The 24240-nt window shown below is 57.1% G+C and overlaps 10 protein-coding genes across 10 annotated transcripts; 7 read left to right on the top strand and 3 right to left on the bottom strand.

Annotated features, from left to right (window-relative positions):
• Positions 1 to 179: 179 nt before the first annotated feature.
• Positions 180 to 1878, top strand: J7T54_007829 (uncharacterized protein; the record flags this gene model as incomplete). The annotated part of the gene is made up of 6 exons (XM_051510918.1): positions 180 to 394; positions 467 to 531; positions 595 to 1263; positions 1328 to 1517; positions 1586 to 1759; positions 1812 to 1878. 6 exons carry the CDS (start codon positions 180 to 182, stop codon positions 1876 to 1878), a joined length of 1380 nt encoding a protein of 459 aa, XP_051365592.1.
• Positions 1879 to 2161: 283 nt separating this feature from the next.
• On the bottom strand, positions 2162 to 3650 carry J7T54_007828 (uncharacterized protein; the record flags this gene model as incomplete). Its single annotated transcript, XM_051510917.1, has 4 exons — positions 2162 to 3093; positions 3191 to 3252; positions 3409 to 3523; positions 3575 to 3650. The coding sequence occupies 4 exons, from the start codon at positions 3648 to 3650 to the stop codon at positions 2162 to 2164; spliced, it is 1185 nt and encodes a 394-aa protein (XP_051365591.1).
• Positions 3651 to 5313: 1663 nt separating this feature from the next.
• Positions 5314 to 5940, bottom strand: J7T54_007827 (uncharacterized protein; the record flags this gene model as incomplete). The annotated part of the gene is made up of 1 exon (XM_051510916.1): positions 5314 to 5940. The coding sequence occupies one exon, from the start codon at positions 5938 to 5940 to the stop codon at positions 5314 to 5316; it is 627 nt and encodes a 208-aa protein (XP_051365590.1).
• A 1032-nt stretch (positions 5941 to 6972) lies between these two features.
• J7T54_007826 (uncharacterized protein) lies at positions 6973 to 7379 on the top strand (the record flags this gene model as incomplete). Its single annotated transcript, XM_051510914.1, has 3 exons — positions 6973 to 7002; positions 7061 to 7124; positions 7180 to 7379. The coding sequence occupies 3 exons, from the start codon at positions 6973 to 6975 to the stop codon at positions 7377 to 7379; spliced, it is 294 nt and encodes a 97-aa protein (XP_051365589.1).
• A 530-nt stretch (positions 7380 to 7909) lies between these two features.
• Positions 7910 to 8551, top strand: J7T54_007825 (uncharacterized protein; the record flags this gene model as incomplete). The annotated part of the gene is made up of 3 exons (XM_051510913.1): positions 7910 to 7947; positions 8069 to 8192; positions 8363 to 8551. 3 exons carry the CDS (start codon positions 7910 to 7912, stop codon positions 8549 to 8551), a joined length of 351 nt encoding a protein of 116 aa, XP_051365588.1.
• Positions 8552 to 9196: 645 nt separating this feature from the next.
• Positions 9197 to 9943, top strand: J7T54_007824 (NADH dehydrogenase [ubiquinone] 1 alpha subcomplex assembly factor-like protein; the record flags this gene model as incomplete). Its single annotated transcript, XM_051510912.1, has 1 exon — positions 9197 to 9943. One exon carries the CDS (start codon positions 9197 to 9199, stop codon positions 9941 to 9943), a length of 747 nt encoding a protein of 248 aa, XP_051365587.1.
• Positions 9944 to 10817: 874 nt separating this feature from the next.
• Positions 10818 to 12674, top strand: J7T54_007823 (mRNA-capping enzyme-like protein; the record flags this gene model as incomplete). Its single annotated transcript, XM_051510911.1, has 1 exon — positions 10818 to 12674. The coding sequence occupies one exon, from the start codon at positions 10818 to 10820 to the stop codon at positions 12672 to 12674; it is 1857 nt and encodes a 618-aa protein (XP_051365586.1).
• A 281-nt stretch (positions 12675 to 12955) lies between these two features.
• J7T54_007822 (dihydroxy-acid dehydratase) lies at positions 12956 to 19081 on the bottom strand (the record flags this gene model as incomplete). Its single annotated transcript, XM_051510910.1, has 11 exons — positions 12956 to 14608; positions 14658 to 14706; positions 15095 to 16107; positions 16171 to 16568; positions 16623 to 16730; positions 16790 to 16797; positions 16870 to 16953; positions 17096 to 17171; positions 17277 to 17362; positions 18219 to 18910; positions 18980 to 19081. The coding sequence occupies 11 exons, from the start codon at positions 19079 to 19081 to the stop codon at positions 12956 to 12958; spliced, it is 4269 nt and encodes a 1422-aa protein (XP_051365585.1).
• Positions 19082 to 21317: 2236 nt separating this feature from the next.
• On the top strand, positions 21318 to 22991 carry J7T54_007821 (uncharacterized protein; the record flags this gene model as incomplete). Its single annotated transcript, XM_051510909.1, has 3 exons — positions 21318 to 21371; positions 21443 to 22042; positions 22287 to 22991. 3 exons carry the CDS (start codon positions 21318 to 21320, stop codon positions 22989 to 22991), a joined length of 1359 nt encoding a protein of 452 aa, XP_051365584.1.
• Positions 22992 to 23289: 298 nt separating this feature from the next.
• Positions 23290 to 24194, top strand: J7T54_007820 (uncharacterized protein; the record flags this gene model as incomplete). The annotated part of the gene is made up of 2 exons (XM_051510908.1): positions 23290 to 23947; positions 24022 to 24194. 2 exons carry the CDS (start codon positions 23290 to 23292, stop codon positions 24192 to 24194), a joined length of 831 nt encoding a protein of 276 aa, XP_051365583.1.
• Positions 24195 to 24240: the final 46 nt, after the last annotated feature.

Here is a 24240-nt window from a genome sequence, read left to right as displayed (position 1 = left end):
CCCCGTCCTTCTTTCTTTCATCCACAACGGAAGCAGATGCGAGACACTCATTCTCCCTATTTCTTGTGTCATTGAGCTCTTGGTTCTGCTGTGTGATCACAAACCCCTTTCCAAAACGGTATCACCACACTCGTCGCCCTCGCTTGCTCGCCGATTAATTTTTACCAAGGTTCCTAAACATGCGGTACTCCATGATCGTCGTTGCAGCCTCGCTCGCCTCCAGTGTTCTTGGCGTTCCGAGGTTGCTCGCCAAGAGAGCAACCTGTGGCCAAGGCATTGGTGGTTGCGCTCCAGGTCAATGCTGCTCAGAGGGCGGCTACTGTGGTACGGCCACGGACTACTGCAAGAGCCCAGCCTGTCAGATTCCCTACAGCGATGGCAATTGCGACGCCGAGTGAGTCTGAACACACCAGATTACCTGGCTCAGGGGGCTCATATTGGGTCGCGCTGCTGACCATGGCTCTAGTGAGAAGCCTTGCGGTGCCTCAACTGAGGACTACCCGCGCATCAAGGCGGGATCAGCGCCTTATGGTATCTCATTCCAATACCATGAGCACTTTTCAATTTCAGGAGCACTTGAGCTGACCGCATTAGACACCATTATCAAGTCGTGCACAGAACCCAACGTCGTGGCTCTCACCTTTGACGACGGGCCCTACCTATTCACAACCAGCCTCCTCGACACGCTGCGCGAGCAGAATGTCAAGGCCACATTCTTCATCAACGGCAACAACAACGGCAAGGGCCGCATTGACGACCCAGCCAACCCGTGGGCCGCCATGATTCGGCGCATCTATGCAGAGGGCCACCAGATCGCCTCGCACACATGGTCACACCAGGATCTCGTCCTGGCCGACAGCGATCGCCGCACAAAGGAGATCATCTACAATGAAATGGCTCTCCGCAACATCCTCGGTTTCTTCCCTACCTACATGCGCCCGCCCGGTGGCAGCTGCACGCGCGCCTCTGGGAGTCTGGACCGTCTAACGGAACTGGGCTACCACGTGGTCAACTGGGACCTCGACACAAAGGACTACCTGAACGACAACCCTGCCGCCATCCAAAAAAGCAAGGAAATCTTTGACCAAGGCTTCAACGGCACTGCGTCGCGTATTGTGCTCACGCATGACACCCATGAGCAGACGGTCGTCGCGTTGGCCGCGTACATGATCAGCGCCGTCAAGGCCAAGGGCTTCAAGCTCGTGACCGTCGGCGAGTGCCTGGGTGACGACGAGGCCAACTGGTACACACAAGCGTCTGCCAGTGAGTGTCGCCTGTATTCTTGACAGTGCCTGTGAACATGGAGCGGCTGACTTTTGGTTTGAAGGCTCCGAGTGCTCCATTGCGGGAGAGGGTCCGGAGACACCCCCAGGTGACAATGGTGACAATGGCGACAACGACGACGACGACGGCGACCTAGTGCCCTCCAAGGATGGCACTTGCGGAGAGCGTAGCCAGGGCAATTATACTTGCAAGGGCTCCGACTACGGTGACTGCTGTTCCTACAATGGTTTTTGGTGAGATACACCCCTCACTCGCGCTGCGAGACGCGCACGGGTAGTCACGAATGCTCATATCCACGCAGCGGCGGGACGTCTGGATACTGTGACGGCGGCTGCCAGTCTGACTTTGGCAGCTGCAACAAACTTGAGTGCGGCGACGACCTCATCGTCTCGGAGAACGGCCTCTGTGGCGGCGACACCTTTCAAACCTGCTTGGGATCGGTATATGGCAACTGCTGCTCCGAGCATGGCTACTGGTATGTGAAAATTTGTCCTGACACTTCTCGTCGTGTATTGACTTGCTATAAGTGGCGAAACCGAGGTCTACTGTGCTTCCGACAATGGCTGTCAGGTGGAGTGGGGTCAATGTTCCTGAGAGGCGATGATGGGATCTACTCACACATGCCCCGATGGGGTCGTGAGAGGTCATATGAGTCTGCTTACTGTTCCTATAGATCACAATTTCCCACACCATGTCCGGCTTCAGCCCTGAACACTCTTGTCTGGCTCCCAAGAGCGACCTACACAACCCGTATTGATCCTCCTTGTCTACCATAGACCTCTGCTACCAACCTGCAAGATGGCAGGTGATTGTACCACTAGGGCGCTGCGTACTAGAATTCGAGTCAATGTCCCTCGTATCGAACGTTCCCAGGCTCCTAGCCTTTCAATTGCGCGATTTGTCTCTCCTTCTCCCCCTTCTCAGCCCTTTCGCGTCTCTTCCCATACCACCGGCCAATTTTGCCCCTGTAGCGCCATAGCGTCCACAGCCACGCTGTCGTGAACGTGATGGGGATGGCAAAGGCCCAGTAGATCCAGAACTGCCCCGACATCATCCATTCGTCGCCCTCATAGGAAAAAAAGGTGGTCGAGAATATGGCCGCCACAAACGTGGCGGGCAGGAACAGGAGCGTCACAAAGGCTACCATTTTCATGGCGTCGCTGTCCGCCTTGGTGACCTTGTGGAACTCGAGCTGGATCTGGTTGGTCAGCCGTTCCTTGTTGGCCGTCGCCCGGCCCAGGGTTGATTCGAAGAAGCTCTCGTAGAACCGGAGCCTTTCTTCGTTGTAGTAAAACGCAACGCGCCTGTCCGTGTCTGCGTTCTTCCCATCTGCCGGGGCCTGCGCGTGAGCTTGGGCGAATCGAGCACCAAGTGTCTCATGGCTGCTCATGATATTGTGTATCGTTTTGATCGACGTTTGCAAGGTCTCCATGCCGTGTGTCGCATGACGAAGAATATCATGGAGCGTGTCAAAATATGTGACAGAGGTGTTGAGACCCTCGCCCATGTCCTTCCTCTTCTCGGCATCCCGTGTTAGACCCCTGATCTGCCAGACGGAGGTGTCTTGTACAGAGATGAGATCTTCAAAGACTTGTCCATAGACCCAGAATGGGTCCTTGAGATGGCTCTTGTCTTTGGGCACGTTGATGAGCAACTTGGCCGCGATCTTCTCGCTGACTTGCGGTCTGGGGTCAAAGAGAACAATCTTGGTGGCGCCAGATGACTGCCAGTCAACAAGTATATTGATCTTATACCAATAGTACTCGTGTACAGCGTCTTGTACCTTGACCTGCAGACGAAGCCAGGAAACTGAAGCCAATGTTAGCACAGGTGACCCTGTTGTCGCGTTGTCATTTGCGCTGACCTACAGATGAGCCGCCCTCGCTTTCGATGCCACGACTCTCACAGCCAAAGTAGCCACTGGCATTCTTGTTATGCTCTGACCACCAGAACTGGGGCATGTTGTATCTTTCCGTGAGCGCCGTCTGGCATCGGCAATTTGAAAGATGACAGCGGCCCCATTTGTTGCTCATGGACAAGTCCGTCCGTGCTTGTGCTGCTTTGACTATACTTTTTCATTCTAAGCATGTTGTCTTGTGGCACCAAGGGGGAAAGGAGACATACACCAAGCTGACCGTCTCCTTTTCAATCACCTCCCACACGGGTTGTAGGCAGGCTTCCTGGTTTTGTGGCTTGCGGATATCGACATCTATATGCTCTTTCCAGCCAGGTCCATCTCCTAAATTCGCATCAGTCATCTGCGCGCGTGACATTGACTAGGGTAGCACACCTTCGCTCCAGGTATAGAAAGGTTTGTACACGCAGGTGTTGCCCTCCGCCAACTCGGTCTTGTGGTTCTGTGCCATGTTTGGCAGCTCGACAACCGTAGCAATTGACATTTGTACTTGGTACAGGGATACAAAAAGAAGAGGCCCAAAATCTGAAGGGGACTATGAAGAGGAAATCGTTCAACGCCATCTCCAGTCCCCGATAAATTCATTCAAAACCTCACAGTCCAAGATCGAGGCTGCGCCTTGCTGGCAACCACATGTGCACTTTGCTTCTCCTCAGCCCCGCCTATAAGCGCTGCCCTCAACCCCCAGCGGCTCGCTCGAGGCTCAAAGTGCAGATGCCCAACCATCGACTCGAGCCCCATCCTCGCCAGGACATATCGCTCCTCAGAAGACTCTAACACCTCACAATGGTCGATGCATTGCATATTTTCTGCACATTCGGATGCCTCTCGTGGACTGCGGTGGCTCTGGGGAGCAGGTATCCGTGCACTTTTGGGGGTTTCGTCCCAGGCACCGGTCGGTTGTCGCTCATGCAGCCGCTGATTGGCGTGTAGATGAAACCTGGGATCTCCTGGGCGGTTGGTGCGATCAGTCCATTGAATGGTGGAGTCGCAAGTGTTGGGCAGGACTGCCCTGCAGAGGCTCGAGTCCCAAGCTCTTTGTGTTGTCCGACATCGAACAAAGATCCGGACGCCAGACCATTGGCGTCGACGCAAGCCCAACTCGTCGGCTTTTGGAGTGCATGTTCGACAGATGCTGGTTAGAGCGTGTGTGTATATATTACGTATACACACATATGTCCGAAACTGCGGCTTATCGTCGCGCCCGGCTCGAGCAGCTCGAGCCTGGACACCGCCACCATGAAGGCAGATTGTGCTGGTGATGACTTGATTGCCCACCGTGACTGTGCGTTCAGCTGAGCCCCTCGCCGCTCCAGCCCTGAGCGTCCCTGGTCCGCGTCATCATGTGTCCAGAAGCACTGGCATTCGGCAGGGCTGATTCGTGAGTCGACACATGTGTTACGGAGTAGCAATCGCACATTCGAAGCCCATGGGGCTGTCTTTTCGTAGGTCAGGCTTTCGTAGGTCAGGTACGAAGGAGCGACTGTTGGTCAAAAGAAGGTAGAAAGAAAAGTATGTGGTAGTTCGAGTGAATTCTGTGACAACGCGTTAGCATTTACACTACTTGGCTCGGTCACACCACCAGTCAATCTGAGGAACGCGAGCAAACTTCACTATTGGTTGCAACGCATGGGCTCTTTGCAAAACGGCAGTCAGTGGGCAGTAAGCCCAAGCAGTGAAGAGAAATCTAGAAACGTGCCGTTGCACTATGAACAATCTCTCAGTCAGTATGAGCCAGGACCTCCCCACCTGATTCGTGACACAGAACCCCTATAACAAGACAAAGAAAGCAGTGCTAGCAGAAGATACACGCCTTCAAATCCATACCATGCCTGAACAAGAGTGAAAAAGCAAAAAAAAACCGAAGAGACAGTATAGCCATCCCCTGTAACGCCAAAGCAAAGTCCTCCGTAATCATTACCATCCGTTCGAGCAAAGTCGAAACAACAAATAGGGAATCCCTCTTCTGTAGCCTTGCTAGTAGCCCCTAGGCGAGCGTCGATGCCCTATTCATCAATTACCAGTTCCTCACTATCAGAAGTGAACGCATCCTCGGGCGAAGTGGGCATTGACAAAGGCAGGTGAGCGGGTGGCGCTCGTGGCTTGTGGCCATCCTACAGCACCTGCGAGGCCAGCAAGCGCTGCTCCACCACGTCGTCCATCGGCAAGCCATCCATGCGCGGGCCTTCTATTTGATGCATGCGTTGTTCCAGATTCTGGAAGCGCGGCTCGTAGCCTCCAGAGCGCGCCTCGAGGTGCTCCATGCGCTTCTCAATCATGTCCAGTCGCTGCTCGATCCGGCCCAGCCCATTCATCATGTCGTGGCTCAGGCGGTCAATCTTGTTTGTGAAGGAGCGGATGAACGTCGCGGTGGGCGCACTCTCTGTGGTCTGGGGCCCGTTGGGTTGGCGAGGCTCGTGGTTGTGACGGGCCTCTTGCAGCGCAAAACGCCATTGGTTACCGAGCTGCACCTCGCATACCGCTTTCGCGCGGAAAGGACAGTCGATCTTGCGTGTCGAGGGGTTGCGCTTCTTAGCCGTGCTGTTGTACTTGACGCCGCCGCGATCGCAGACGAGGTCGTATCGGGTAGGCTTGCCGTCGCGATAGTTGGAGGCGCGCAGCTTGACGATGCCGTAGCCCTGGTCCTTGGCGGCGTGCTGGACGGACGCCATGAGGTCTTCAAAGGTGCGGAAGATGCCTTCGGACGGGGGCGCGAGGGCGGCCGGCGGCGTGCCGGACATCTGGACTGGGTAAGACGTGCTGGCGGGTCTTCAAGGCTGGCCGCCTTGGATGGCACGACGGGGAAAAAGGGTTTGGTCGTTTCCGGGTGGGAAACCAGAAAGCCTGGCCTGCGAAACAGAGGCGAGGCCCTGTGGCGCTGCGGAAGTGTGCAGGAGCCCTGATAAAGGAAGCAAAATGGGAAGATTCGGGCTGGAGAGCAGACCGGGCTGCACGCGTTGGCAGTCGCGATGCGGCGGCAGGTGAATGGATCCGGTGAGGCTGGGCTGTGAGAGTTTTTCCAATCCGCACTGTTGAAGGAGTCAAGGATGCTCGTTTTGCTCGCGCTGGCACGAGCACGCTCACAGTGAAGGAAGGTAGCGCTCTTGATTGGTCAATACGTCATCAAATATGGGTCACCGGGTCCGGTCGACGCTGCCCAGCTGCAGACTGTATCGTCGCTGTGCAGCTACCGTAAACGTGAGCTAATGCGATGAAGCTCAGGCCTCTATCAAGGGGTAGAGTATGACGGTTGCTGCGAGGTCAAGTCAATAGATACTGAGCCAGAACGGCGAGCTGCATCAACATTGTGAAAGGACCCCCTGTGACCATTTAGCATGGTTGTTAAGGCATGACCAGCAGGGTACCTGATTGTCAAGAGCCTGTTGCGCCACGTGACATACTGTGTCCTGCAATCGCCAGGTGAGCGAGCCTCTGAAGTTGGAGACTCGAATAATCGGCCGTCTAATTCATCCCTGTTCACACCCAGTCACTGTCAGTATGTGTGAGACAGCAAATTGCTGAGAGGACTATGTGACCTTTTTGTTTGTGCGCAGACTCATTGAGCGCAAACACTTTGCACTGAATCCAAGAAATCGCACGCGCACGTACCCTGCCCGGCACTGACTTCTGGCCATCCTGATTCCTGTGGCGCTCTTGCAGCATTGCCCATCAACATTCATCATCCTACCATGAGGCAACAAGGGAATGGTACTCAGAATGGAGCGACTAGCGGTGGTTCCGAGTCTTGGGAAGAACCTCGTTTATTGGAAGGCATGCAACAGCTCAACATTCTTCATGCCAAGGTACACATGTCCCGTTATGAACTTGATACGATGACTGACCAGGTGTTCGTTCAAACAGGTCCGGGATATGCGGGAGACGATTCCAAAGATGCTGGAGCCACTGATGCATCAATACTCAACACGTAGGTCTACGCATTCTCATTCCGCGACAGCCTCAAGATTGACCTGTGACCACAGCGGAGGCCGCCTACCAAGCATTCATCAAGGCGGTCCAAGAGGCCCAGGCCGATCTTTCTGACTTTACGGGGCTCATGCGTCATGAGGACAGCAAGGCCGCGCTGGCCAAGGCGAAAGAAAGCCGTGAGCAAGATCCTGAAGGCATCAAGCAATGGGACTACACTGAACATCCAGATTGGTTCGACGGCAAGAAGACATGAAGACAGGGGCACTTGAAGGTTTTGATCGGACGGCACGGAAGGGCGCAACTGGTTATGGAGATTGGTTTCACGCATCTATTTGCATGCGATAGCACAGATACCCAACCCTTGGTTCGTTTCGCATCTACCGGTTCTTTGACTCTGCGTAGCTGTTTCGCTTAGTGAACACGATTCAGTAGCGTAGCGCAACATGCAATGCTCGGCCGGTCTCTTCAGTATGACAGCCAGGGTACCGAGTTACTGTCATATGGAATTGGTTTGACAAGAGAAATGGACATGAGGCTGCGCACTAAGTACTGCCCCGCCACCTTCACCGAGCTCTGACCGAGATCAGGGTCGGTCGTGTCACGTGCAGAGCAAGTCGGCCCCTCCCACGCCCTGTCATTCGCCAGATCCAGAGGGCAGCCCCAAATTCCGCCCACACAAGATTTTGCACCAAATCCTCGAAAACCCTCGTTCCCTTCTCGCGTGAAATCTCCCTTTGATTGCATTTGTCGTTCAACAGTCGCCAACCACACAACACCGACACGATGCCTTCCCTCCGCGTTACCTACCGCCGCCGCAACGGGTGAGTTTTACCGAACCGACACGATTTCCGACACTGGCGACCATTTCGCAATTGTTGCTGGTGGAGGGAATGGATGAGTTGGGGAAAGATGGAACATTTGGGCTGACTTGTGCTCGCACAGCTACAACACCCGGTCCAACAAGACCCGTGTCATCAAGACCCCCGGCGGCGACATCCGTCTGCTTCACATCAAGAAGCGCGGTACCGTCCCCAAGTGCGGTGACTGCGGCAACAAGCTCTCTGGTGTAAGTTGCCTCGACACGAACGAAGCCGGCATTCGACATGGATGAGGGCGAGGGCGCTATGATAATATGGAGCGGGATAGACACGAAGCACCTAGCGCCCTCCTCGCTCCGACCGTCGCCGCTTCGCAACGGTGCCTTCCTGGATCGCAATGCTGACCGTCACCACACAGATCCCCGCTCTCCGCCCCCGCGAGTACTCCCAGATCTCCAAGCCCAAGAAGACCGTCCAGCGTGCCTACGGTGGCTCGAGGTGCGGCAACTGCGTCCGTGACCGCATCGTTCGCGCTTTCTTGATCGAGGAGCAGAAGATTGTCAAGAAGGTCTTGAAGGAGCAGGAGGCTTCGCAGAAGAAGAAATAAATGATGACTACCGATTACATTGCCTACAACAGCGACTACACAACCCACACGGCAAATGTCTTATTTCGTCTCACGTTGATGATCCAAAACTGCGAAGGGAGGGGGAAGGAAGGACGGTAGAATCGAACTCTCAACGGATGGGACTTTTTTTTCTACGGGGTGAAGGTGTCTTCAGGTTTCATTGTGCTTCGGTGTTCACAGGGACAAAAGGGACTGCATGATACATCAGCCAGCCTGGATGGGATGGCGGACTTGCGCAATCTTTAGGGCTGCTACCACTTGGTGATTGGAATGAAAACAAACATCCAAGTTCCATGGGCCGTTCGTCTGATGGCGAGCAGCGTGAACCTTGCCATGTGACGATAAAGCAAATAACATGGACGCCATTTGTTAATGGAAAGTCAACCTTCGGCCCATTATTGACGGATTTTGAAGCGAGGTAGTCCTGGTATCTGAAGTTTATTAGGCGTACTGGCGTGATATGACCGCTACCAAGGCAATTGCGACCGTGATGACGTGCAACTTTCGAAATTTATCATAGACCGACTTCCCTACCCAACGATCTACCGCCACTTGCGACTCTCTGCAAACCGCCCTCCCCCAGCATGCACCACTGTCCATTATAACACCCATCTAAACCACACAATGCGCAGCCAAATACAACGTCAAGCTGCGCACGCACTGCGGTGCTCCAGACACATCCCCGCTGCACGCTTGCAGTCGTCGACAGCCCCCCTACAGCCCAGCCTACGATGCGCCGCTCTCCGCTCAATATCGACAACCGCGCGCCTCCGCACGGGCGAGGCGCCCCGGCCGGCCACAGACTTTGGCAGCCTTGACGTGCTGGGGAACACACCGGCGCCGTCCACGTCGGTGGACGTTTGCATGCACGACGGCTTCGGCCTGAACAGCAACGTCACCATCAGGGGAGGAGATGGTGCGCTACTGGTGTCGGGCGAGGCTTTCTCCTGGAGACCTTGGGCGGTACGCGGCGACGGTCAGATGACGATATTGAACAAGAAAGGGCAGGTCGAATTTTCGAAAGAAGCCTTTGGCGTCCTGGACCTGCTCTGGCCGCGGCCTGGTACGACACCCTCTCCTCGGCCATTTCTCCTGGCACGCATGCAAATGCAGTGGCTGACAGAAGCAACAGACCTCCTCATCATCGGCGTTGGCAAGGAGATTAGGCCGTTAAGCCCCGATACGAGCAAGATGCTGGCCTCGCTGGGTCTCCGGATAGACGTGATGGACACGAGGAACGCGGCGGCTCAGTTCAACATGCTAGCTACTGAGAGAGGTGTTTCTGATGTTGCTGCTGCGCTGATTCCCATGGGCTGGAAGGAGGGTGTGGGAGCTGCCCTGCCCGAGGACCATGCCAAGGAGCAGGATTAGGCGTGGTCAGGGGTGACTGTGTATGGTTCTGTATACTACGGTAGTGCAGTGTGTACTACTCAGGAGAAACAAGATGTTCGGATCGCCCTTTTGACTCTGATCAAGCCGTTTCTTTATCCATTGGAAATAACTCCATTGATCGCGCGCAAACATTAGCAACTTCTGTGGACGTCGTAGTTGCACCACGATCCAAAAACACAATTTGGCGGACCTGTCATTGAATAATATCAGTACCAAACCCGCGCTGAGAAATGTTTAAGCAATCGCATTCTCGCTTTCTTAGTGGCCCAGAATTGTGTCGCGTTCGAGTCATCATTTGTATATAGGGTAGTCAATAACAGTGATGCGCTCTTCCAATGATAGCATCAGGTGGCTGCATGATGACGAGCGATTCGTCGAGGCTCGACAAGCTTTTGGAATGATTTAGTATTCAGAAGGCCCTTTCACTAACCCAACCCAATGCCAACATCCGCAAAGCCAATTTGCACGTTGATTCCATTGTCGACGAACGGATTTATTGACTGATTCCCCGTGCTGCACGGTACTGGCAGACTGTGCGCCGTACATTCGCGTGCTTGAGCTTCTTCTGGCTGGCGATCCGGTCGGTCGGTCGGCCCCAGCGCAGGGTTTGACACCCTGCTGACTCCCATCATTCAACGCAACGGGGACTACTGTTACTCTATTACGATCGCCGCTCATTCTTCTATTCTTCGAGATACCCAATCTGTCTAGTCGCTTGCCTGCTTTCGTTCATTGATACCCAAAACATCCAATTGCCGTCATCCACTCTTTCGACTACCCTCAGTCTCACATCTCAGGCTCACCAGTCCTCCCATTACAAACAACAAGACGGATTGCTGCCATCTCGTCTCTCATGGATCCTCACGTCTTTGATCCTCACTTCACTGACCCAGATCTTCTCAAGAACCACTCCGAGTTCAGATCCTTCACCACCAGCCAGCACACATACCCCAAGATAAGAGTCTTTTACCGGCAACACGCGAAAGCAGAGGAACTCTACCGCTCCAATGGTCCCCTACCACTTCTCGTGCTTATCCCCGGCCTGGGAGGCTCGGTGGCCCAGTTTCACCCGTTGTTGACCAGCCTCGTGGACCTGGCACCGTGCCTGGCCATTGACTATCCTGGCTGTGGGCGCTCTGAGTTTGCCCCGACGGCATGGGACGCCTATACATCCGAAGCGCTGGGGGAGCTTCTGGAGGTCATTATTGACGAGTATCGCGATAAAGAGGCCGAACAGACTGTTGTGCTTGTCGGGCACAGCATGGGCACGTCCTATGCTGCGTGGCTGGCCAACCCAAAAGTCGCGCACAAGACCGAGGTCGCTGACTTTGTGGTCGGCCTTGTTGGTATCTGCCCGGTGCCCGGACCGCTTGACGAGGACAAGGCTCTGTGGGCACGGCGGTTGATGTGGCTTCCCGGATGGCTGATGGATCTCCTTCGCGCGTGGGACGGCATGGGCGGGCTGCAGAGCCCCAGTGTCACCCGCTTCGTGGGCGAAGAAGCAGACAACGAGCTGCGGCAGCTTCAGTGGCGGTTCAACAAACAAAGCCGCACTCCCGTGTGGAGGCGCATGTTCTACGGCTACCAGCCAGAGTACCGGGACGGAAAGCCAGTCAATAGTCTCGCCGGGCTGGACACATGGGCAGGTGTCAGATGCCCTGTTTACCTCATTGCCGGCGAGGCAGACCACATTGTGCCCGCGGCGGATATGCAGAACATTGCCAAGGCCCTCAAGGGGCACCCGTCACAATCCCCAACGGCTGGTGAGACCCTCGCGCCCGCGGCGGCAGCACCCGTAGATCTGGCTTTAGGCGTCGACGGCCATGGAGTTCATGTCCCCCAGACAATCGGCGACATTCGCGAGGAGGACTTTCACAAGGCCACACGAAACCCAGAATCCGACAGCAGCCAGGATGATCCCTATGACGATCCCTCCACGCCCCAGGAGTATCTAGCCGACGTCCCAGCGCAGTCGCGGCATCCACGCAAGTTCGTGCTGTCCACCGTCCTGCCAGCACCCGCCAACCACACCTGCCTATACATGCCAAGCCACTCACGTGTGATCGCAGGCCTCATTTCCGACTTTCTCGCCTGCCGGGTGACCGGTCGCCTGTCGCTGGCGTGGCAGCTCCAGTACCTCTCGCGGGAGGGCAAGTGGGACGTCAAGAACCTCAACAAGTGGAAGTCGGTGCAGCCCGTGTCGGAGCCCATTGGGCCCCCCGGCGGCCGCCCGGCCCTCTTCCGGGCGCTCAAAACGCTCCGCGAGGCCGACGAGGTGCACACGCCGCACAAATTCACGGGCACCTGGCCCGGCCAGATCACCGACGTGGTCGACATCTCCAAGGACCAGCCCGTCTACGACCCGCGGGGCCTGGAGCGCGGGGGCATCCAGTACCACAAGTTCCCGACCGTGTCCAAGGTCCCGCCGCAGCCCGAGGAGATTGACGCCTTTATCAAGCTGATTGACGGCATACGCGCGCGGCGCGCGGAAGAGGGCGCGACGGGGCTCATTGGGGTCCACTGTCATTACGGCTTCAACAGGACGGGGTACTTTATCGTGTGCTACTTGGTGGAGAGGTGCGGGATGACGGTCCATGAGAGCATAGAGACGTTTGCAAGGGCGCGACCTAACGGGATCAGACACTCGCACTTTCTGGACAGGCTGTACGTGCGGTACAATGTGGACGGCGCTGGGACGGGGCAACAATGAATTCACCGACTGGGAAACAAAAGGCGTTTATGTCAAAGCGTGGGAATGGGCTTGGGAGGCGTTTGGGGAATGGGACCATGATTGCTTTCAAGAAGAGCCCCCTTTTTATTCTTTTAGACACTTTTGCAACAGGCCACAGAGGCGTGCCAACATGATTCGATTCGTTGTTTACATTCGCCGCGCTGCTGCAAGTCTTGGTGTGTATATATCTGTATGCTATACGCTATTCTGGATGCAACCCCCCGTCCGTCAAACGCCGCGTAAACGATGCTTACAAGTCTTTACATGAAATAGTCATGCACCATGGACTCCACGTCCATGCTGCCCAAATCCATCTTCTCCTTGAGCTCCGCGGTGATGGCCTCGACGTCCACATCGAGGTACTCCCGCAAAAAGGTGCCGACATCCGTGTTCTCAATGTTGCCCCTGATCGCCTCGGTCCCAGGCCCACCAGAGGAGTAGACGTTGACGTCCACGGCGGTGTGACCGTGCGTACTCCAGCCGACATGGGCACGAAGGGAGATCATGGCCGAGAGAACGGTCAGTGCACCGGCTGGGTCCGCAGCGAGCACGTCGAGCTCCTCGTCGGATGAGTCGGTGATGCCGAGCCCCTTGACGATGATTTCGTTCTCGATCCAGTCCTTGAGCTTATCCTTGGACATGGCTGTGCCAAGGACATGCTGCTGCAGCTTGATGGCGAGGTGCTCACAGGACGCGGTAGCTTGCGCGAGCGCCTTGGGGTACCAGCCGTACACAGGCAGATGCCCAGGCTCCTGAAGCGCGGTGGCCAAACCACCCGTCTCGTGATCGCTGGTGGCGACCAGGACGGTCTCGGTGTCCGATCGCTCGATAAAGTCGAGAACGGCCTTGAAGGCGCGGTCGTACTCAATCACTTCGTGCACCTGCGCGGCAGGGTCGTTGATGTGGCCGGCGTGGTCGATGCGACTACCCTCGATCATGAGGAAGAAGCCCATGTCGGAGTCCTTGGTGGCTAGCTCGAGAGACCGCAGAGCCGTCTCGGTCATCTCGCTCAGCGAGGGGTAGACGTCGTTCATGCTGCGGCGGTCCAGCTCAAAGGGAATGTCCGCCCCCGCAAAGAGACCCATAAAGGGCAGGTTGACCTTGTCGCCGCCCTCGAGCTTGTCGAAAGCGGAGCGCGAGTCGGCGTAGGTCCAGTTGTACTTGTCCTGGGCCATCTTGGCCACGTCAACGTCGTCCATGCGGCAGCTACCCTCGGTCGTGTTGGGCAGGAAGTGGCAGCGGCCACCACCTAGCATGAGGTCGACGGTGCGCCCGAGGACGCCGTCTCCGACCTCTTGTAGGGCAATGTCGTCCTCCAAGGCGCGGAACAAGACGTGGCTGGCGAAGCAGGCGGGTGTTGCGTCGGTGATGTCGGTGGTGACCGTCAGTCCGGTCATGTAGCCAGCGCGCTTGGCCGCCTCCAGGACACTGCCGCATGGCTGGTAGTCGGGCGTCACCGAGATGGCGCCGTTGTAGCTTTTCTTGCCGCAGGAGAAGGCCGTCGCGCCGGCCGCGCTGTCGGTGACGAGCGAGCTGCTCGAGAGCGTGCGGCTCGAGCCCCAAAAGTGCCTGTCGAGAACGAGCGTGTCGTTGATGGGCAGGCCGTCAACGTGCTGTCGGAAGCTCCTCGTCAACGAGAGAGAGGCAGGACCCATGCCGTCCGACACCATAAACACGAGATTGCGCTTGGGCGCGCCATTGCTGTTGTCGCGATCCCGGTTGCCGCGGTCGGTCTGTTGGCTGTGCTGCACCCAGACGGCAAGGACGATGACAGCCGCTGTGGCGATGAGGGCCCAAATGAAGAGCCCGATCTCTCTCGCCCGCGAGGATCGTCTGGAGGTCTTATCGTCGGAGGCACCCGTCTGAGGGGGGGGGTCCTCGCTGGAGAGGAGGGGATCGTTCTCGGAAGGCTGCTGTATCAATTAGATTGCATTCAGCCAAAGTCGAGAACTTGCATCTTACCATGATGCTGCTTGTGCGACAATTTGCGCCGAAACGAACGGTGGAAAGACTGGATCCGGTCAAGAAGGAGAGGAAAAGACAGGCTAGGCCAGGGCAGCACTGGGTAATTAGCTGCGGTTACGTATCGGGTACGGGCAGATGATGTTGACGATGATGATGCTTTTATGCACGCTCAGCATGGTCCTATTTGGGATCTGCACAAAATGTGCACGTGGCTGGCTGGTAGCCCCACATCGGCAGTCATTTGACGTTGAAGGGTGCCTGAAGCTTTTCCATCTTGACGGTAGTTTCACGTATCAGAAGACTGGAATTACCTTGACACGACGGAGGATTATTCGAACAGGCTCGTGGCTGCAGCCTGCACACGCTCTTCCACCATGTGACGCCGGCTTCACCAACCATCCGTCACAGCGCCATGGCTGGCATCCCCCACCAACCTCGCATACTTGGCCAGCGCGCCTCTCCTGACGTGCGGCTGCGGCTCCTTCCACGCACTCCTCCTCCTGGCCATCTCCTCCTCGCTGATGGCCACGTCGATGCGGTTCGCGACGGCGTCAATGGTGATCTCGTCGCCGTCCTCCACCAGCGCAATCGGCCCACCCGCAGCGGCCTCGGGCACGACGTGACCGACAATGAAGCCGTGTGACGCACCCGAGTACCGCCCATCCGTGACCAGCGCCACGTTGGACAGGCCGGCCCCCATGATGGCCGCCGACGCGCGCAGCTGCTCGGGCATGCCTGGGCCGCCCTTGGGTCCCTCGTAGCGGACGATGAGGACGAGATTCCCGGCGTCCCGCTTAATGTCGCCCCTCGACAGCGCCTCGTTGAGTGCGTGCTCCTTATGGAACACGCGTGCCTTGCCGGTGAAGGAGGTGCCCTCCTTGCCGGTGATCTTGGCGACGGCGCCGCCCGGGGCAAAGTTGCCCTTGAGGATGCGGATGTGGCCCGAGTCCTTGTAGGGGTTCTCGAGGGGACGGATGATCTGCTGTCCCGGGTCGAGGCTCGGCCAGTCCGCCACGTTCTCGGCCAGGGTCTTGCCGGTCACGGTGGGGATGTCGCCGTGCAGTATGCCCTTGTGGATCAGCATCTTGATGACCGAGGGCGTGCCGCCAATCTTGTAGAGATCCTCCATGTAGTACTGTCCGCTGGGCGCCAGGTTGGCGAGGTACGGTGTGGTGTCGGAGGCGTGGGCGACGTCGTCCAGCGTCAGCGGCACGTCGGCCGTGTTGGCCATGGCGAGAAAGTGCAGCACACCGTTGGTCGAACCGCCCAGGATCATGGTCAGCCTCAGCGCGTTCTCAAATGACTTTTTGGTCATGAGGTCGCGGGGGCGGATGTCCTTCTCCATGCAGATCTTGATGGCCGCGGCCACCTTCTCGCACTCTCTACGCTTCTCCGGCGACACTGCGGGGTACGAGGATGATCCTGGGAGGGACATGCCCATGGCTTCCTGGCGTGCGGGTCAGTCAGGGCTCAGAATTAGGGGACGGCGCTTCACGAGGCCTGGACGTACAATTGCCGTGGCCATGGTATTTGCCGTGTACATGCCACCGCAGGCGCCGGCGCCAGGGCAGGCATGCCTCTCAATGTCTTCCATCACATCGCTTGGTGTCCGGCCCTCCTTGCCAGCACCGGTCTTGGCGTGGAGCTTGTCGTATGCATAGGCGCCGCTGGCCTCGTAACATGTCGAGATGTTGATCTCCTTCTCCAGAAGCGAGGACTGACCTTTGCGGATCGTGCCGCCGTAGATCATGATAAAGGGACGGTTGTGGCGAGCGGCAGCCATGACGACGCCAGGCATGTTCTTGTCACAGCCGGGGATAGAAATGTTGGCGTCATGGGATTGGCCACAGGTGACGGACTCGATGGAGTCTGCGATGATCTCTCGGGTCTGGAGAGAGAAGCGCATGCCTGTTGTTCATTTTTTAGAAGACGTGTGGAAGAGGGGGCGTGAGGGGTGAGTACTTTCACTGCCCATGGTGATCGCGTCCGAGACACCGACAGTGTTGTACTGCCATGCAATCATCTTCTGACGCTCGACGGCGTCCTTGACAATCTTGCCAAACTCAAGAACTGCAGCTGTCAGATCGTTTCTCTCCTCCGGTATAGACCAAGCCAAGGTAGCTACTCACGATGGGTGCTGCTCCGCGTTAGTCACACGCTTGAGCTTGGCCAGAGGTAGTATACCTACTTGCAAGGATTTCCCTCCCACCAGACAGAGGCAATGCCGACCTGGGCGGCATTCTTCATCATGTCACGGTCCGGCACACCGGCAGCGTACAGCATGGCCTCGTGACTGTCAGCCAGGAGTCCCCAGTTCATGAGCTACTCACACCCTGTCGGGCGACAAAGGGTGACTGACCTGTGCTCCCGGGAATTCATGCCCGCGAGTAAGGTTCTGCGACCATCGGTTCAGGTGAGCGCCGGGGGGCATGCACTTGAACTGGATGTAGTCAGGCGACGACTTGGGGTCGTCCTGGGCCTCGGGGAGCTGGCGATCCTGAGAAGACATGGCTGCCGCAGCGTCAGTTCAAATTTCTCAAAGAGTAGAAAAGTGCTCAATGATGATCATTTGTTGATCGGACAGGAGACTGAATGTGCAAAGTGTAGCGTTCGAACCCGGAGGTGGCTGCGGGAGGGTGTCATCCGGGTTGGGTGCCGGGGCTGCGGGAGCGGCATCGGCCTGGGACTGGAGCCGGGGAAAGCTGCATAGGACAGTCAGTCACCCACCTGATCAATGCTTATTGCAAACACCACGACGTGGCAAGATTATGGAACAATGGACTGTCGATGAGCAGGGCTACAACAATGTCTGATTCGGCTTTAGCTCAGCTCATTGCTACGGAGGTGCTCCGTAGAATCCAGAGCCAGCTACCCCTCCCCCTCATCGCAACGGATCCCTCCACTCGCGATTCGGCTTCGTAGGAGCCCACGATGGAACCTCAGAGCAAAGTAACGGAGAGCAGGCAATCAGAAGTTCTCGTCGCACAAGGCGTATCACCTCGGCCAATGTCCAGTCCGACACTGTCCCATCTGCATGTGGTGACTGCTGTCAAATGCAATGACCACAGGCCAAACGGCCATTCGAATACCTGAGCCGTGATTGGTCAATAGCTGGCCTAGCCTGTTTGCTGTCTACATACGTAAGCTGCTTAAGCGCCTGACCGTAGACGGGTACGTATGCAAATATACATGACATGCGTATAGACGAATGCGCTTCGCCTTCACCCCAGGAGGGTCACCAGCGAGTCAAACACCCCTGACATTGCACGTCTCAGGCCTGCGTCGAACATGCACCGGCAGTTGCTAGATACGCCACGAACAGCCCAAGTTTCTGAACAACATTTCTATAGGTTTACGATTCATTACAAACACTACCTGCTATCCACCTGCTCCATTTGGCGCCATGATTGTGTCACATTTCCCGCTTGCCCAGGCCAGGCCCTCAACCCCAAGTTAGGCCGCCCCGAATCGCTTTAGACAGAAGATCAAAAAACACAAGTGGGGGGGAGGCATCAGCTGCAGTCCATCCGCCGGATCATGTCCCTGTCCCAGGCGCACCGCTCCGACATGGTGGAAAAGGTATCCCTCGCCTCACTGACGGGGCTCGCGTTGGGCGTCATCATCGGGCTCGCGCCCTGGTGGTGGGCGCTGCTCTTGGGGCAGCAGCGACCCGTCCGCCAGGCCGTCTCGAGGCTGGCGGGTGACGCGTTGGCGCCGTACTCGTGGGCAATGGCGGCCCAAAAGGTGTTCCTGTGCGCGGCGTAGATGGCGTGCAGACGCGTGAGGTCGACGTGCGACGCGGCGTGGGACGGCGCCGCCGTCACCGAGGGCAAGTTGGTATTGAGCTTGAAAAGGCTCTGGCTGCTGGACGACATGTTGGGGTGCTCAAAGGCCGGGAGCATGCGCTGCCCGGTCGGGTAGCCCATGAGGAGAGACGCGTCGTTGTTGCTGGTTGGCTTGGGCAGCAGCGACGGGAGCTTCTCCTGGTCCACGATGCTGGGGAGGCGGACGGACCCGGACGAGCTGGCGCTCGCGGGGCTCATCCTGGACACGGGCTCCGAGGAGCTCTCGCGCAAGAGGTGTGAGTAGTCGGTGTGCACCGACGAGGTAGACAGGTTGCGCTTCCGGCGGTTGGTCCCGTGGCAGATCTGGTGGTAGTGCAGCCGGCAGGCCAGCTCTGTCTTGTTGAGGTGGGCGGCAATGTGCTTATACGGCATCTTTTGACTGCGCGTCTGGAGCAGATACGACTCCTGCAAGCTTGTCAGTGAGGTGCTCTGCATTTTGGTTGGCCGTGCTGGGGATGGAATGGGCGGGCTAACCTCGCTATCGCTCCAGGCCCGACCGCCGCCCGTGGAGAGGGACTTGCGATGCTTGCCCGACGAGGGCCGGGTGCTGCCCATTGATGCCACGGGCGTGTACATGACTTGTGCAAGCTCGACGTGTGTTTGTGACATTGCGGCTGTTGACAACGACCGGCGTTGCGAGTTGTTTGGTATTAGGGAGTGCCAGTCCAGACAGACAAAGTACGTGAAACAGGGAAAAGGTGCTGTAACCGGCAATGCTCGTTCTTCTTTCTTGGGTATCAAGGCCGTGATGATGTCGTGAGTCCAAGGGGTGTGTATTAATGGTCGAGTATAGGAGGGAGCAGCCAGCTGCTGATGCGCACAACGAAAGACAGTCGTGGAAGAGGAAAAGCGAAAGGGGTATTAGTTTGATAGAAGACCAAGAACCAAAGGCAAACGAGGAAAAACAAAAGCGTTGCCAATGGCCATAGATATAAGTTTTGAAATCTCCTTCTCCGAAGGGTCTCCTCCACAGGGCCACAGACAGGGGCTTGTGTTGTGTGGACCTTTAGAAACGTGCGCGTCTCAACAAACGCCATCTAGACACACTTGCCTGCACGAGATGTCCAGGTGTGTCAAAGCGGCAGCCTGGAACAAACAAGTCCCGAGGCTGGGCAAAACAGAGAAAACGGAACGAGACGCCGGATGCGAGGTATCCGTGTCGGGGAATTGGGAGACCACTGGCATCAGCATGGACCCTAGAGCTTCTCTGCCTCACAATGGGCACGATGCTGTTTGAGATGGACAGTCGGACCCAGCATGCAGTTATATGCCAGGTCTTAATGGCCGGCCATGGTGCACGCGCTGGGCATTAACTCCGTCGCCTACTCACCAGGGGGGGGGCAGGACGCCTGGTTAATAGCATGGCAAGTTGGCGTCGCTGTGATTTCCTGCCCCAGATGTTACTATCTGGCAACTAAGGAGGACGGTGATTACGCACAGAAGGGACGAAGCTATACGATACACTTGACCGGGGTTGAGCCATAATTACTACTTGGCGATCAGAGTTGGAGAATGGTGATCGTGGGCGGTTTTAACCTCTGCGGGTCTACCTACCCCTGTTCCACGGCCAGTTTCGCTGTTCCCACTCACTGTGACTCGACGAGGTATACTCCGTACTGGGAGAGTGACACAGATCTGAGATACGACTGCATGCATATAGAGCCTCTTCATCCTAGCTGTCAAACAGGCGAGGCATATGCAGGAGGTGAGGTTTTGCGGCGGTGGGCAGGGGTTTACATGCAGGCACGTAGACTAGCTGCTAAACTGACGCAGAGCCCCTGCTTCTTAATGGCAGGGCCCAACCAGGGCTATAAGTGATGACTGATGGGGACTTGTTTGAACTCCACGGGATGGCACTGTACGTAAACACAAGCCCATCGACAGCCGGCGGCGCAAAAGAGCCAGCCTCGTCTCAAATCCAGGCTAGACTAACAAGTCATAACCCGCGCCTGTCCCCGTCGTAGACTAGAACTTGCCGTCGTATGAGTAACCCATAACGACCGGGGGCGGCAGCGTCTCAAGTCTCAACTACCCCTGAAACCCGCCAAGTCGGCGGTTCGATTTCATCTCGGTCTCAGCCACGTCAAAGAGTACGGGGAGCCGCCAGCCCCGGACACACTAGACTTGTAGACCGCAATGGGCCGTATCTTCTCGACTTTTGCATCGCAGAGCATTCTGTTCCTAGGGAGAGAAGGGGCGGCCGCGGGGTGGCGACGCATGAATGATGGCCAGAACATGTTCGTCGCTTCTTTCATGCAGCGTCCGGATCTGGCGCTACCCGCAACTCCGCCCGTCATGAAGAATCGGCTACCCGGTACTCCGTAATCCGGGAGGCTAGTGTTTGGCAGCTGGCTGGTCAGCGTCGGCCTACCCTATTCGTCGTGCTGGGCGCCTCGATGCACACAGGTTTGGAAACCATCAAGTTTGGGATTAGTTGATTCCAGCACTGTCCAGTCTTGCGGGCGAGTTGAGCAGAAGTTCGTTCAACACTACTTTCATCGCAATCTGGGCGCGGATCCTTTTATGTACATTCTAAGACACTGCTGTTTGGCCGACTGCGCACTTGCTTTGTCCACGTGCCGACGAGGCTTGGCGGAAATAGTCGCCAAATCGGGACTAGCTCGATTTCTCACTTCAAGCTTCAGGCCGCCATCCGAGCATCGGTCATCCTACGTACGTACATTCTCAGGGATCTCACTGCCACCACCTCACTCCCGTACGTCGTTCCATCCCCACGAATATGCCCAGCCCGTTGCTGCAACCGAATGGACCGGGTTTTGTTGCCCAAAACATCACTTGAGAAACACCGTCAATGAAGATCCGACAGCTCACAACGTGCCACACCTGCAGGGCACGCAAACTCGCCGTAGGTCCAACTCCACCGTCCATCGGGGATGTTCGCTCGCTTGGACACCTGCTAAAGGAATTGAAATCCAGTGCGACGGCAAGAAGCCCGCGTGTACGCAATGCGAGGTCCGCAAACGAGACTGCGCTGGTTATCAGCATGATCTCATCTTCCGACCGCCCCTAGTCGGCGGGCCCCCTGGACGTACCAGCACCGTCACCAAGGCCAGGTCCAATCCCAGCAAGAAGACACCATCCCCTCCGAAAGTAGCAGCAGCACAAATTGCTCGCTCGCGGGAGCCTGTTTCCCACCACCTAGCTGCGCCAGGGCCGATATCGAGATCGCTGAGCTGGCCGTTTCTGGACATCATCTCGCTCGTCGTGCAGAACTTTAGCCCCGACAGCGCCCCGGCATGCAAAGGGCTGATCTCGGCCGAGACCATCTGCGGCGCCTGGGTCCAGGTCATGCCCGATCTTGCGCGCTGTCCGGCTGCCGAGACGTATCTGCTCCCCGCCATCAAGGCACTCGGCGTCTCCATCGCGTCTCGCGGTGCCGCTGGGAGGGCGCCCGTTGGCCAGGCACTGGAGGCCCAGAGCGAGGCTGTGTGTGCTCTCAACCGTGGACTCGGCCAGATGCGCGCAGACGAGTTCGACGTGATCTTGGCATCCGTCATGTGTCTTCTCATCTCCGAGGTAGGAGAGCCAAAGTGCATGTATCCATCCCGTTGACGAGGCTGACCCTCTTTCAGATGGTGCTTCCAACGTCAGAATACGGTGCAATCATCCATCTCCGTGGTGCTCGCGATCTCTTATTTCATCAAGAGCCTGGTTATTACGTCCAAGGACTTCCTCACGCTTTGTACATTGGCTTCAGGCCTGCCTTGGTACACCTTCCAAAACTTGCCCCCCTCTGGGCATCCATCACTGACCGCCCCAGATGACCGCGGCGCTCCAGTTCAGACAGTACTTTGTCATCGCGGAGGAACCCTGGATCACCGTTCCGTTCACGGTCACCGGACCCACCCACATTCAGATGATCATGAACAGCGCATTTGGCCTTCCCTGCCTGTTGCGCCAGGTCGATGAGCTCACTCCCCAGGCAGCGCGCCAAGACGCATCAGCGGTCACCCGCATGCTCGAGCAGCTATCAGAGCACATTGGCCGCCTAGCCTCGCTCGAAGAAAAGGCTAGAAAGGACGAGGATGTCTCGGAGTGGCTCCGGATCACCAGCACACTGGACGTGTCCACGCCATTCGCATTCCCCAGCCTCACCGTCGCCAATCTCTTCGTCCTCATCTGGACGTTTCGTCTCCTTGCCCTGCAAGGCTTACGGCATCTTCTCGCCAAGGTGCCCTTGCTCCTGAGCAGTTTCGTGCTGCACAAAGCCCTTGCCGAGAGCAATGGCGGCGAAACGGACCGGCTTGCCACGTGGATCCTGAGGAGCATAGAGTATATTGTCTCTGAGCGCTTCCGACTCTTTGGCGCGGCGTCTGCTGCCATGCCCTTGCAGGCGGTCACCTCGTACTTCGCAGAGGGCGTGGGGCACGACGAGGAGCTGGGTTTCTGGTATGCGCGCGTGAGAGACTTCATCTGTGCACAAGGATTTGATGGCCTCAAGGTCATTGTTCGGCATGACAAATGACGAAATGGTAGCCTAGCTCTGATTACAAGCCCGCAATGATAGATCTCCGTACATAGATCACATGAAAGTATGGCAGTTGAGTCTCCACCCACACTAGTATGGACTTATCCGTGGATTCCGTACACGCACCAACCTCGCCCGGTGTTCCCACATCTCTCATCATCATCATCACAAGTCGCATCTGTCGACTTGATTTCTCCGCTCGCAAGCTTCAATTCCTTGCCTCTCTCCGTCTTCCGCAGACCAGCCCATCTCCCATTCACCATCTCGTGACGTAGCCGTCGCCCCCCCACCTGCAATGACGTTCCGCGAATTCCTCGCCCAGCTCCTCTTCCCATGGATGATCATGTCCATCTCCCTCTACTACGGCGTCGTCACCGTCGCCAAGCTCCTGCTCGCACTTGATCTGACCACCCTCACCAGCTGGGACAAGTTCAACGAGGCCTGGTTCGGCAACTTTTGGGTGTACATGGGGCCTGTGGCCAAGGAGGGCGCGCAGGCGTGGGTCATGCCTCTGCTCGAGGGCCGCGTCCGCGAGGGCGAAATCTGCCAGACCGTCCAGAATCCCGTCGAGGGGACGGTGCTCGAGATTGGTGCCGGTAGCGGCATGTGGATGGACGTCCTCGCCAAAGTCACCGCCTCCTCGGCCAGGGCGACAAAAGTCTACGGCGTCGAGCCGAATCCCGTCTCGGCCGCGGCCCTGCGACGGAGGATCGACGAGCTGGGGATGCAGGGTCGCTACGAGGTTCTGCCGTACGGCATCGAGGATCTACAGGCCAAGGCGGACATACAGCCCGGGAGCGTGGACTGCATCATGACGGTCCAGTGCCTGTGCAGCATCCCCGAGCCGGACAAGAACATACGCCTGCTGTATGAGTATCTCAAGCCCGGTGGCCGGTGGTACGTGTTCGAGCACGTCAAAGCGGAGGAGGGCCTCTTGATACCGGCGTACCAGCGTAAGGACATCCCCTCTTGAGTTGCATTACAAGTCCACTACACAGCAACCAAGGACCGCAGCTGACACGCGCAGGCTTCTCCAACTTCTTCTGGTCATTCTTCTTGGGATCTTGCACATTGTGTCGCTCCACACGCTCCTCTATCCTCAACGTGGGCAACTGGCGCGCCGTGGACCTCGAGAGACCCGTGGACGAAGGCCCCCTGTCCGTCGTCCCGCACACCATGGGCACGTTGCAGAAGGCGTGAGCCCACACGCAAAGCAAAGCAAAAGGATCAATGACGTAGGCGCTAT

Source organism: Emericellopsis cladophorae (genome assembly GCF_022114955.1).
Source record: "Emericellopsis cladophorae strain MUM 19.33 chromosome Unknown NODE_3_length_1261782_cov_116_963312, whole genome shotgun sequence".
In the NCBI taxonomy this organism is placed as follows: Eukaryota; Fungi; Ascomycota; class Sordariomycetes; order Hypocreales; family Bionectriaceae; genus Emericellopsis; species Emericellopsis cladophorae.
This window is presented reverse-complemented; position numbering and strand designations above follow the sequence as displayed.